We start from the raw sequence: 13,827 nt of genomic DNA, 5'->3' as shown, positions 1-13,827 counted from the left end.
CCCTGTCTGTGTCCACTCTAGGGAAACAAGGAATGTTGTATTTGACTGCTCCAATGGATTACATCCCAGAGTTTTTGTTTTTTAATAGGCCTAGGCTCTGGTATGGCTACAGTCCCAGAAGTAGTACGGAACCAGAGTTTATATGGGAACGTTGCCACAACACCCACAACAAAATGATGCCACATTTCCTCAGCCCAGCCCCTAAGCAGGAGTGCTCCTGTTCAGCCTGGAATAGGGGCCTTTGGGTGCTCTTTGGGACATGTGGCAGAGGGTAGGGGTGGTTTTTCATCTCCCAATGTGCATCTGCTTTTATCTCTCCTCGGAATAATCTATTAAGAGCTCAAGCAGGCCAATTGCTCCACCCCCAGACGACATGCTCAGCATTATGTATGTCCCAGAAGTTCAAGGGGCCTTACCAAGACATTTAGACAACATTTTAATATACAAACTAATATATTTCCATGTACAGTGGTACCTCGGTTGTTGAATGTAATCCGTTCTGGAAGACAGTCTGGCTTCCGAAACAACCGAGGCCCAATTAGAAAGCAGAAGCATTTACTTCCGGGTTTTCGGCATTCAAAAACCAAAACGTTCGGCTTCCAAAGCGTTCTACAACTGAGGTACCACTGTACTAGGAATCCTCCCCTCCCCAGAATGACTTTATTTTGGAGTGGCACCATTTTGCTTCCAAATCTATAGGCATGGGTCCACTCAAGTTCAAATATTTTTCTTTAGTACCAAATTTTTAATTCCATTACAGAATTAATATCGGAGAATGACATTTAGCATAAGGTTAGTACAGTTAATACTCTCAAGTCATAGGTTTTAGGTAAGAAGCCGAGGGAAGGAGTAATGTTTTTTCACTATCCATTTATACCCCGCCCCCATCTTTGTTTACAAAAATCAGCATAATACAAAACCAGATTAAAAATACAAAACATATCCGGGAAAGGTAGCAAATCAAAACAGCAGATAAATTAAAAAACCAATTTAAATTGCTGCTCAGAAGGAAAGCAGTAGTGGTTGGGCAAGGAAGGCTGAAAATGACCTTTGCACAGAGAAGAAGTAGCTCTTGAGGTGTCGACATTCAAAGTGTTTGCTATACACAGCAGGCAAACCAGTCATCATATGCTCTTTCTGGCTAGAGACAGAATAGGTTTTAAAGGGAAGAGAAAGTAGCTTGAAAGAAAAGCCACTTCCCACAGTGTCACGCGCATTTATTTGGTCCCACTATAGGGGCGCAGGTGGCGCTGTGGGTTAAACCACAGAGCCTAAGATTTGCTGATCAGAAGGTCGGCGGTTCGAATCCCCACAACGGGGTGAGCTCTCGTTGCTCGGTCCCTGCTCCTGCCAACCTAGCAGTTTGAAAGCACATCAAAGTGCAAGTAGATAAATAAGTACCACTCCGGCGGGAAGGTAAACGGCGTTTCCGTGCGCTGCTCTGGTTTGCCAGAAGTGGCTTAGTCATCCTGGCCACATGACCCGGAAGCTGTACGCCGGCTCCCTCGGCCAATAAAGCGAGATGAGCGCCACAACCCCAGAGTCGGTCACGACTGGACCTAATGGTCAGGGATCCCTTTACCTTCTATCAAGTATAAAACCTGATAAACCTTCTTTCTAGAGGCAAAAAAAAGCAGCATGATGGTACAGAAACTGAACACACAGTTCCGAGGAATCCTCTCATATACAGCAGTCTTTTCAACCTGGGGATCGCAACCCGCAGGTAGATCCCAAAGCCCGTGTAAGTAGGTCACGGGCTTTATAAGTAAACCCAAAATAATGACTGCTTTTAGTTCTTAATTGGTATGATGTAAACCTCTTAAGAACATTTTGTTTCGTTGGGACATCAAAATGATGTGTTAACTTATGTCTGACGTTTTAACTCTTAAGAAATGTTCCCCTGCAGAAGATGGCAGTCAGTTTGCGACAAAATGCTCCGACCAGTCAAACCACTCTGTCGCCAGGGTTAATTAACAGTTAAATCAAGTCTGACTTGAAGTTTGCTTAGGCAACGGTTGTCCATTACCCTTCCTCTGAATAAACAGAGAAGTCTGAATTATGTTACTCAAAAGTGGTGTTTGTCATGGCTCCAAAATGGCATGGCTCCATCAGCAAGGATCCTCTAGTCCAGGGGTCAGCAAACTTTTTCAGCAGGAGGCCAGTCTAGTGTCCCTCAGACCTTGTGGGAGGCCGGACTATATTTTGAGGGGGAAAATGAATGAATTCCTATGCCCCACAAATAACCCAGAGATGCATTTTAAATAAAAGCACACATTCTACTCATGGAAAAACACCAGGCCGGCCCCACAAATAACCCAGAGATGATTTTAAATAAAAGGACACATTCTACTCAGGTAAAAACATGCTGATTCCCGGACCACCCGCGGGCCGGATTTAGAAGGCGATTGGGCCGGATCCGGCCCCCGGGCCTTAGTGTGCCTACCCATGCTCTAATCCAACCCCCTGCGATGAAGGAACCTCAACTAAAGCATTCATGGCAGATGGTCATTCAACTTCAGCTTAAAAACCTCCAAGGAAGGAGAAACCACCACCTTCTTAGGGAGTCTGTTCCACTGTTGAACAGCTCTTGCTGTCAGAAAGTTATTCCTGATGTGTTGTCAGAATCTCCTTGTAACTCAAAGCCATTGGTTCAAGTCCTACCCTCTGGAGCAGGAGAAAACTAGCTTGCTCCATCTTCCATGTGACAGCCCTTTTAGGTATTTGAAGATGGCTATCTCCTCTGACTCCTCTTCTCCAGACTAAACAGACCCAACCCCTTCAACCATTTCTCGTAAGGCTTGGTTTCCAAACCCTTGATCATCTTGGTCACCCTCCTCTGCACACGTTCCAGCTTGTCAATAACCTTCTTAAATTGTGACACCCAGAATTGTTAGATATCCCGTAGACTGCCCCTGGGACGGGTGAGGCTGCTGATCCCTTATTTTCGAGAGTGCTGATCCCTTAATTTTCAAATCTGACAGCTATGATGACAAGGTGCAGCCAGGATATGCCAAGGGGGCAGAACCGCCCTTACTTAAGCAAATTTTATTTCCTCGATGGCAGCTGCCACTCTTGGCTACGCCCATGCTTCTTATATTGGAACATCCTTTTTTTTTAATAATATTTATTAGAAGTTTAAAGGTTACACAAAAAAGACAAAAGAAGAGAAAAGAAAAAAAAGAATAAAAAATTACATAAGAAGAAAGCAAAAAAAAAACAAAAAAAACCCCACAATCAAAACACAAAAAAACACAAAAACAATTAAAAACACATCCAATATTTATCCTTATCTTTCATTAACTTATTTCCTCGACCTCCTCACACCTCCCATTTTTGTATTCCAGTTATTAATTATATCAGCAAATCCTTTCCGTCTTTCACTGCTTTCTATCATTTAGTTATCTTAATTTATTTTAACCTTATCTTACCATCAAAACCTTAAAATTTATTTATACTTAACTCCTTATAATATTTCTACTAAAATCATGTAATTTCATTCCAACATTTCCTAACATTCATTAATTTTACAATATTTCTCTAAATAGATTTTTAAATTTTTTCCCCAATCTTCTTCCACCGTCTCTTCTCCCTGGTCTCGGATTCTGTCAGTCCTTTCTATCAGTTCTACATAGCCCATCAGCCTGGTGATCTTCTATCTGAGGCTCTTAACTCTTCTCCATGTCCCTTCTGCAGGTCTTCTTCAAATTTATGCTTACACTTTACTTCCATCTTGACAGTTCCTTTATTCCTTGTCGGCAAGTCAGCCCATACTCCATAGTCAAAACTAAAGTCTAAGAGATGTTTCAGGGCATGCTCCAAAGTCCCTTCGAGGCTAAAGGCCTCCACAACTCCAATCTCCCCCTGGCCCAGATCCGAATCACAAAGTCCAGAGCATCCCTTCATAAGGGAGTCTGTCCAACTTTCCTTCTCCGATCCAAGCAGGGCACCGTCTCTCCAGGTCTGACTTTCAAAATCAATCACGCATGGCATCAGCTTATATCCATCAAATTGTCTCTGTGAAGACGAGACCTCCACTTGTATTGCTTGAGATTCAGAAGCAGTTTTTTCCATCGTATTCTCCACAGCTTGCCATTTTGAAATGGGTTCCTGAGTCAATACCCGAATATTTTCTGTATAAATGTTCACTTTTTGTCCAAAATCAGTTGTTTTTTGTCCCAAATTGTCAATTTTATTAGCCGTCACATCAGTATTCTCATGAAGTTGTTCCAGTAGGGCGCTTATCTTACAAGAAGCATTCACTAGGGCTTCTTGTTTTGACATTCTTGACCAAGGTCACTTTTATTTCTCACAGTCCTTGATTCTATGGAAAATTCCTTCACTCGTGCAACAGTTTCAAAGGCTCCCTCTAGAGGAAACAATTTCTATTTGTATCTGTCCTTTTAGACCCAAATCCAATAACAAAGTTAATTTTCAATTTTCAGTTACTTTTTTCTCCCTTTTAAATGCAGAGGAAAGAAGTGGAAACAATGTATATCTCTTATTTAGCTATCTATCCGCATATGTTCTATTCGCAGTCAATGAGTTTTCCCAAACTTACTGACAGCCCGGTCCCAGGTTCAAAACGGTGGAAATTTCTCTCTCCTCACTCTCTCTCCTGCAAGCTTAAACAGTCCAAAAAGAATTTCCCCTCTTCTCCTGCTTCCAAGGGGGGTTTAATATTTTAAATGGTGAAAATTTAATCCTTTACAAGAGGCTTTTCCCAGACTTTAGCTTGTGACGTCTTTGCTTTGATCTATTTACAAAACGGAAGGCGGACTTCCTGTTTAGAACCTTCCCGTTTCAGTGCCGAATTACGATATTTAAAAATCCAATTTTCCGTTCTACTTACAAGTAGTTGTTTAAAGTCCAATTGTCCACAGGAAAAAGCCAGTGCTTTCCAGCAACAGCAATGCGGCTTCGCTCCATGAAAAAAGTGATTGATTCGAAGCACCGCGCCGCTCACCCCACGTCGCTCCAGATCCCCGAAACCGGGTTTTCCCCGTGAGTAGGGGAGGCGCAAAAGGTGCCAGCCGAATCCCAGGTCCACAGGCTTCTCACGCCTGTGGTTTTTAATGGGTGTCCGCCTCGCCGTGGCGGTCAGACCCTAGTTTTCGCGGAGCAGATTCCTCTAGATTAGAGGAAATCCATCATTGCCGGAGGCGCTAACCCGGAACATCTGGTTCTTCCTGCCTAAGTGTGCAACCTTGCATTTGTCCCGTGGTATTATCCCATTGATAATGGGACGCAGGTGGCGCTGTGGGTTAAAGCCTCAGTGCCTAGGGCTTGCCGATCGAAAGGTCGGCGGTTCGAATCCCCGCGGCGGGGTGCGCTCCCGCTGTTCGGTCCCAGCACCTGCCAACCTAGCAGTTCGAAAGCACCCCTGGGTGCAAGTAGATAAATAGGGACCGCTTACTAGCGGGAAGGTAAACGGCGTTTCCGTGTGCGGCTCTGGCTCACCAGAGCAGCGATGTCACGCTGGCCACGTGACCCGGAAGTGTCTTCGGACAGCGCTGGCCCTTTGAGTGAGATGGGCGCACAACCCTAGAGTCTGTCAAGACTGGTCCGTACGGGCAGGGGTACCTTTACCTTTATTATCCCATTGGGACGCGGATGGCGCTGTGGTCTAAACCACAGAGCCTAGGGCTTGCCGATCAGAAGGTCGGCGGTTCAAATCCCCGCAATGGGGTGAGCTCGGTCCCTGCTCCTGCCCACCTAGCAGTTTGAAAGCACACCAAAGTGCAAGTAGATAAATAAGTACCCCTCCGGCAGGAAGGTAAACGGCATTTCCATGCACTGCTCTGGTTCGCCAGAAGCAGCTTAGTCATGCTGGCCATATGACCCGGAAGCTGTACGCCGGCTCCCTCAGCCAGTAAAGCGAGATGAGCGCCGCAACCCCATTATTCTGTGGGAGCCGTGCAGTTTTTGGTAACAGGAAGCCCCAAATTCAGACTGGAAACCTTCCATAGCTGTCAACCTTCCCTTTTTTTGCAGGAAATTCCCTTATTCCAGTGCTGTTTCCTGCTGCTATCCCAGATTGTTAGATATCCTGTAGACTGTCCCCAGGACAGGTGAGGCTGCTGATCCCTTATTTTCGAGGTGGCTGATCCCTTTTTTTCAAATCTGACAGCTATGAAACCTTCTCTTTTAGTAATAAATAATAATAATAATAATAATAATAATAATAATTAGAGGCTCCTATCGCAGAGCACTTAAGTTTCCTGGGCTGGCAGGGCAATCATCAAGATCGTCCCGACGCCCCCCACTCACCGCATCGGCCGGCGGCCTACCGCCTCCTCCTGAGGCTCGGCCGGGCTCCCTCCGCGGGAAGGCGGTGCGCCCAGTCCCGGTGACGCGGCGCACGAAGCCCAGGTAGAAGAGCAAGAGTCCGGCGACTGCAGTCGACCACAGCAGCAGCGCGCAGCTTTCGCCCTCCATCGCGGAGCTGCCAGACGGCTCTTTTGCCCGGATTGCAACCCCGGCGGCTGGCGAGCGCCGCCTCCTCCCTTCTCTTCTCTTCTCCTCCCCTCCGGCCTTCGCGGGCTGGAGGCGGAGTTGCGCCTGCGGGTAAAACAGGCCGTGGGGGTTTTGCGTCCCCGGAAGGAAACTATAACGGTTGCTGCTGTGGTTCTTTTACTCCGGGGTAACTGCCAGTTTACGTCTAAGGGGGAGCTCCGCGCCGAGACTACGGAGGGACAAGCCAAAGAGGACTTACCCCCTTTCTGACCCCAAGTGCGCTAGTTCCGCCAAGTTGGATAAAATATGGGGGGGGGGGAGTAAGCCCTACCCCACATAAGCGATCACCTGACACTATTTGCATGGCAATGCCCATCAACTTTGGGGGCCCCCTGCACCCTCAAATTTTTATTGGGGGGGATTAGCCCCTAGGATTGGCTCCTATGCTTTCTGCACTCTGGGTTTTTTTGGTTCGTTTTTACGCACAGCACCGGTGCGGCAGGAACAAATTAATAATAATAATAATAATACCCCGCTTTTAATTGAATTCTGAATCTTTCATTCAGCCTAAAGACAGAGAGCTAGAGCAATGGGGATAAGCCATATGTAAAGGATTAAGATTTAGGCCGAAATCCAAAGCACACTACATACTGATTGTTTAATGGCAGCAGCAAGCTTGAAACTTTGGGAGTCCAAGCGCTTCTTTATCTCGCTTCTTTGCTGGCGCACAGCCTCCCTTGCAGTTCAGTAACTTCCTTCAAAGGGAAAGAGTTAAACCCCGCTTCGTAAGGAGAGCAATTGGCACGTGGAGCTCCAATTACTTTTATCAACAGCCCGGGAGGACCTTTCATTAAAGTCCTATATCAGCTCTTTGCCTCTCCCTCTACGATGAGATAAAAAAAATTGCACTCCCCACCAAGGATTCCCTTATATCTTTCAGCTGCAATTATAAACGTGGTGAGCTTGTAATCAGAGGGCTCTGGGTTAAAGGCGGATCTACACGGATCCTCCATTTAAAAAAAAATAACAAATCCAGTGTCAAACCACACCTGGAAGGCACGCCTACAGACTGGACTATAAAAAACGTGGATCCAACACTTTCCCGCACTGCAGCACCACAAAAACATGGATCCGAGGCATGGATCCTCATGAATTCATATGATTTTTATATTGAAAGCAAATAAAAACACCATGATACTGTAGACCACACCTTAGTCTGTAGGCAGAACCAAAAAAATCACGCATCCACTATTTCGTGGTGCCGCAATGGCACAAAAACATGGTTAAAAAACACGGATCCTCATGATTTTTGCACTAGATCAGCCCAAAGTCACCATCAGATCAAATATCATGGCCATGAGCACAGCATGCATCACGAAAATCATGGATCCATGGATTCCTGGCGTCACCGTGGCCCAAAAATGTGGTTTCAAAGCACGGATCCTCATGGATCCTCACGCTTTTGGCATTGGGCCAACCCAAACTCATCGTCAAATCACACATCATAGCCAGGGGCACAGCCTGCACCACAAAAAACTCAGATCCACGGCTTCTTGGCCACTCCATGGCCCAAAAACGTGGTTCTGAAGCACGGATCCTCATGATCATCATGCTTTTTGCATTGGGGAACCCCAAATTCACCCTTTATTCATATATCTTGTACATAACCACAGATCTGACCACAAACATCATGGATCTACTGCTTCGTGGCCCTGGCCAGATGCTACCCTGGATATATTGGCCAATTTTTACGTGGGTGTGCTGGGACGGAGGAAACGGAGTCAGCTGAATCTCGATCCAATAAAGATGGGGGTCCAATGGCTCGACCGGAATGATTTCGGTTTGGTTTCCAGCTCCCAGCTCTTCATGGGGCACAGTAGTCACCCATAGCCGCCATCAGGAGTCCCTGTGTGATCCTGGGCGCTTCTGTCTCTATGGAGGCACTGGTCACAAATGTAGCCAAACTGGCATTTTTTAATCTATGTCAGGTTAGGCGATTGGTACCGTACCTGTCCCTTTCCAACCTAGCCATGGTGATCCATGCAGCAGTCACCTGCAGACTAGACTAACTTGCTCTATACCTGAGCCGGGGAGGGCAGGGTATAAATGCCATAGAGAGAGAGAGAGAGAGAGCTTGAGACAGAGGGGGGGGGAGGGAGGGAGAGAGAGATGCAGGGCTACCTTCGAGACTGCTCCAGAAACTCCAAATGGTCTAAAATGCAGATGCATGAGTTCTTACTTGGACTTTGTGGAGAGCCCACATTCAGTTGGTTGTTCATCAGCTGGACTGGCTCCAGGTGGAGTATCAAATCAGGTTCAAGGTTTTGGTGCTAACCTTTAAAGCCCTAAACAGTCTGTGACCTTTCTTATCTGTGGGAATTATCTTCCAATACACCCCCAAAGAGTGTGACGCTCATCTAATAGCAACCTACTGGTGGTCCCTGGCCCAAAGCATATCCAGCTGTCCTCAACCAGAGCCAGAGCCTTTTTGGTGGAACGCTTTGTCTAATGAGACCAGGGCTCAGTACAATCTATCTCAGTTCTCTCACTTGTCGTGGTGAGTGTTTACATCGATCAGGGGTGGCCAACTTGTGGCCCAGATCTGGCCCCTCATGCCATGAGAAGTGGCTTACCAGCCCCTTTATTTCTGATCAGGAAATAAAACAAAGCGCACATAGAGGGTTATTCTTTCTGATTTTGCACTGAGCACCATGGAACTAAGATTGGAGCCTGATCTTTAAGAGTATAAAACTCAACATTTTCAGACACTCTCATCCCAGCGCTGGAGTGGTGAGGATTGGCAATGCTGCGTGTGCACATGAGTGTGGAGAATGAGAAAAGGATGGGTGTACTTTGTGGTTACGTGTCTGGTGAAAAAGCTGTGTGTGGTGGATGTGCTTGTGTAGCGAGTGCATGTGTGCTGTCTGTGTTGCGTTGTGCTGGATGCAGTCACAGGAAGCTCTGCATAGTGCATTGGATTAGCTGTGTTGCTGAGCCAAAAACCATGTTGAGTTCCACGCTGCCTTGTCTTTTCCTCTCTCCCTTTTGGTACCAGCAGTGACACACAATGTTGGAGAGGTGGAAGAGCAATGCAGCCTCAGCCATGCTGGCTACTACTGGCTGTATTTGTAGTGAGCCTGTACGCACACATATTCTTTGGCCATGCCCAATGCTGCTTGGACAGGTGGCTGGTGCTCAGTGTGGCCCTCAGCCTGAAAAGGGTTTGCCACTTATACCATAAATAATAAAGGTGTTCTCAAACCTGATAGACCTGTATATGGCTCAGTGTGCTAAGGACTTCAGTGGAAGTGGAACTTGTGGTAAATTGGCTTTATTGCTGCTGATAAATCCAAAGATGATCAAGGTAAAGGTAAAGGGACCCCTGACCATTAGGTTCAGTCGTGGCCGACTCCGGGGTTGCAGCGCTCATCTCACTTTATTGGCTGAGGAGCCAGCATACAGCTTCCGGGTCATGTGGCCAGCATGACTAAGCCGCTTCCGGCGAACCACAGCAGCGCACAGAAATGCTGTTTACCTTCCCGCCGGAGCGGTACCTATTTATCTACTTGCACTTTGACGTGCTTTCGAACTGCTAGGTTGGCAGAAGCAGGGACCGAGCAATGGGAGCTCACTCCGTCACGGAGATTTGAACCGCCAGCCTTCTGATCCGCAAGTCCTAGGCTCTGTGGTTTAACCCTTTCTAAATCTTCTGTTTATTCAGTCTTGTGCACTGTACTTATGAGGAAAGCGACCCAAGGTTGGTTTATCTGGGGACAAAACTGTGTTGAACGGGTCACCTACATGAATGGAAATACTCTTACTGTGAAACGAAACAGTGCGTGAAGCATTTGCTAGATTGCTTCAGAATCAAAGTACCATACCATTCGTATACATCTGAAAGAGACAGCTCTCACTTCCTAAGACTGTAGGCTGTTGATGTGGAAATACACAGTTAACAGCAGATAAAATATTCCTGATAAAATTCCATTCCTCAGCTGTCGTAACTGAGTGGTTAGAGGTAGATTTGGGGCTGAACTAAATGTTGTGAAATTCACTTTTCTGATTCCATTTTTAAAGGAAATGCTCCCACAGGAGGCTGCAACCTTGAAGCAAGAACTAATGTGTGGTGGGTAGCAGGTGGGAGAGAAGGTTGCTTAAAGTTTTGCTAGCTCTTTGTCTGATCAAAACCATAACTGATGTTAATGTGAAGAATCCTGAAACTACACATCATGTGAAATGTTGAGAAATTCTACTCAGCCATGAAGATTGGGGCCAGGTCATCAGCCTAGCCAGGATCTTTGTTGGGGGGCAGGATGTTTGAAAGGGGAGCAGAGCTAATGTGATTGGTCAGTTAGTTAAGTATTTCTATTGCTTTACTTGATCGGAGGAGGGGGAAGCTGCCCCCCCCCGGTGCTCCCCCTTGGCTACATCCATGGGCCAGGTACTAATTCTTGTCCAATGTACATCATACTATTGTTGTGATGATAAAAGGAGATAAAGCTCATTTGTATGCTTCAGAATCCAAATGAGATAAATTAAAAGTTTGAAAGGGGTGGAAATTTAAAGCCAAATTCAAATTCCTACTTGGAATTAACTTACACCTAGAAATTATCATGAATTCTATACCAGTACTGGCCACACAGGGTCATTGTTTATTTTCCTTTTGATGTCTATTCCAGTATTGGCCACACGGGGTCACTGTTTATTTTCCTGTCGATGTCTATTCCAGCACTGGCCACACGGGGTCACTGTTTATTTTCCTGTCGATGTCTATTCCAGCAATCGCCACACGGGGTCACTGTTTACTGCATGGAGATCTCTGGGAGCTGCCTCTGCCACTTTTTTTATTTTCTTAGGCTGCCAGGCTGCTGGCTGAATCAGTTGTTTGGTTAAAGGAGCTGTTTGGATATTGTCTCAAAAGATCCCCTTTCCCTCTCTCGCCCCATAAGGCAGCAGCAGGAGGGCCCTGGCACTGGCATCTTTGGGGCCCTGGCATCTTGTCTCAAAAGATCCCCTTTCTCCCTCCCTCCATCAAGCGAAGCTTCCTTTTCCCCTTTTTTGGATCAGGAATTCAACAGAGCCCTTAGAGACCTGAGAAATATCAGGGGGGCGGATATTTTCCAGAAGAACTGAAAGAGGGGTCCTTGCAAAAACAGGCACAGGATCTGCCAAGCTCAAATTAACGTGCAAGAAACAATAAGGTAGCTCATAGGAAGTGAGGCTACTTTCCCATCATACAACTAACTTTAAGGAATGCTATTTCTGTTTCTTCTTTCTGAACATAGCTGTCAACTTACAGATTTGAAAATAAGGGACCAGCAGCCTCGAAAATAAGGGATCAGCAGCCAAAATAAGGGATTTTAGTCAGCCAGCTGAAATGCAAAGTTAAAAGGGACCAGATAATTTGGGAGAGCAGCGCCGGTTTTTAGCCCTTCGTTTCCAGAGCTTGCTGCTCAAGACACCAGCTGATGAAACACTGCAATTAAATAACTACAAGCAGCAACCACTTTTTGCGCAAAACGAAGTCCAAGCTACGAAGATGCTGCTGCAGTTCTGTATCTTTTCTCTCGTGCTCCATCTGCAGCTCTCAGTTCCATCAGGTGGGGCGGGAGGAGGGGGCGGAAATAGCGCCCGAAGTAAACCCGCAGATCAGACCATCTATGATAGTCTACCACTACAGATCTATGGGAGAAGCACTTGCGGTCCTTCCCTTGTAGCCCTTGGAACACCTGCCCATGCCTCCACCTCCTCCTCTCCCTCCTCTCTCTGAACTGCTTTCTCTATGGTTGCCCTCACTCTCCTCTCAAGGCTCCTCAGCAATTCATAGGCTGCCCATCTCATCCAGGTCCTTCGGCGGCACAGCCAAAGTATGGCCTAGCGGGAGCGGTGGCGATGGGCAGAGGGGAGGCCCCAGGCAGAGACGCTCATTTCGGTGGCCGCGAGAAGGATGGCAGAAGGGCCCGAGGCTCCCACCAGTCCCGGCGGGGAGGGGCTCCCAGGGGCTGAGGCTGGTGAGAGGAGGCTGGAGGGGGGCGGGCCGGGCAGCCAAGCAACACAGTTCGAGCCTCCCTCCTCCCTGGCCGGCAGGGAGGGAGGGAGAGGAGCTGCTTCCTTTGAAACCTGGGAAATTTAAGGGACATCCATCAATAAGGGACAGCAGCGGGACACGGCGCTGGGATAAGGGACTGTCCCTCCAAATAAGGGACGCTTGACAGCTATGCTTTCTGAAGCCCTTTCCAAAGAATTATAAACCTCTGGAAGAGGGACCCCAAGGGTCATCCAGTCCAACCTGCTGCAATGCCGGACCATGCAGGAGTCCCTTACAGGGAACAACCCCGCAACCTTGGTTGTGCAGCAAATGTTGCACTCTTAAATGGCACTTTGAAGGCTCTTTAGGTATAGTTCAGGGATCCACACATCTCCTGCTGCTTCAAGTTCAGCCATGAAGCAAACATAAAGGTAAAGGTACCCCTGCCCGTATGGGCCAGTCTTGACAGACTCTAGGGTTGTGCACCCATCTCACTCAAGAGGCCGGGGGCCAGCGCTGTCCGAAGACACTTCCGGGTCACGTGGCCAGTGTGACATCGCTGCTCTGGCGAGCCAGCGCAGCACACGGAAACGCCGTTTACCTTCCCGCTGGTAAGCGGTCCCTATTTATCTACTTGCACCCGGGAGTGCTTTCGAACTGCTAGGTTGGCAGGCGCTGGGACCGAACAACGGGAGCGCACCCCGCCGCGGGGATTCGAACCGCCGACGTTTTGATCCCTTTTACCCACAGCGCCACCCGCGTCCCTTGAAGCAAACATGGCCATCCACTATTATTGACTGGAAACAGAGGAAGTGCTGCTTACATCCTCCCTGGGAGCAATACATCCTTGTATCATCTAAGATGAAGAAATGCTTTTGTCTTCAGAGCAATATTTTAATTCATATGAATATAAAATCTATTAATGAAAATGCGATTGACTAGTAAGATTTAGTAAAGTTAGTCTAACCGCTTGGCCTACAGTAAAAATTAGAGAATCCGAGGAGGAAACATGAGTGTTGCTACATGTTCACATGCGAGGGAACATTCAAATCAAATCCATAGTAATGCAACCATATAATGCAAGATTGTCTTGGAAATACAGTGGTACCTCGGGTTAAGTACTGTATTTTTCGCTCTATAAGACGCACTAGACCATAAGACGTACCTAGTTGTTGGAGGAGGAAAACAAGAAAAGAAAAATTCTGAATCTCAGAAGCCAGAACAGCAAGAGGGATGGCTGCGCAGTGAAAGCAGCGATCCCTCTTGCTGTTCTGGCTTCTGGGATAGCTGCGCAGCCTGCATTCGCTCCATAAGATGCACATACATTTCCCCTTACTTTTTAGGAG

The 13,827-nt window shown here is 47.1% G+C and overlaps 1 protein-coding gene across 2 annotated transcripts in view; it reads right to left on the bottom strand.

Moving 5' to 3' along the window:
- LOC310667490 (uncharacterized protein) overlaps positions 1-6,692 on the bottom strand; it is a 38,536-nt gene extending 31,844 nt beyond the window's left edge. For both annotated transcript variants that reach the window (XR_014506291.1, XM_083420001.1), the window contains exon 1: positions 6,268-6,692. Coding sequence is in view for 1 of the 2 variants with exons in the window: in XM_083420001.1 (XP_083276127.1) it covers positions 6,268-6,435 (168 nt within the window). In the remaining variant the exon portion in view is untranslated. The remainder of the gene's footprint in view (positions 1-6,267) is intronic.
- Positions 6,693-13,827: the final 7,135 nt, after the last annotated feature.

The sequence above is a fragment of the Podarcis tiliguerta genome (genome assembly GCF_965153285.1).
Source record: "Podarcis tiliguerta genome assembly, chromosome: 17".
NCBI classification, from domain to species: domain Eukaryota; kingdom Metazoa; phylum Chordata; class Lepidosauria; order Squamata; family Lacertidae; genus Podarcis; species Podarcis tiliguerta.
Note: the sequence above shows the minus strand (reverse complement) of the source record. Positions and strands in the feature narration are given on the sequence as shown.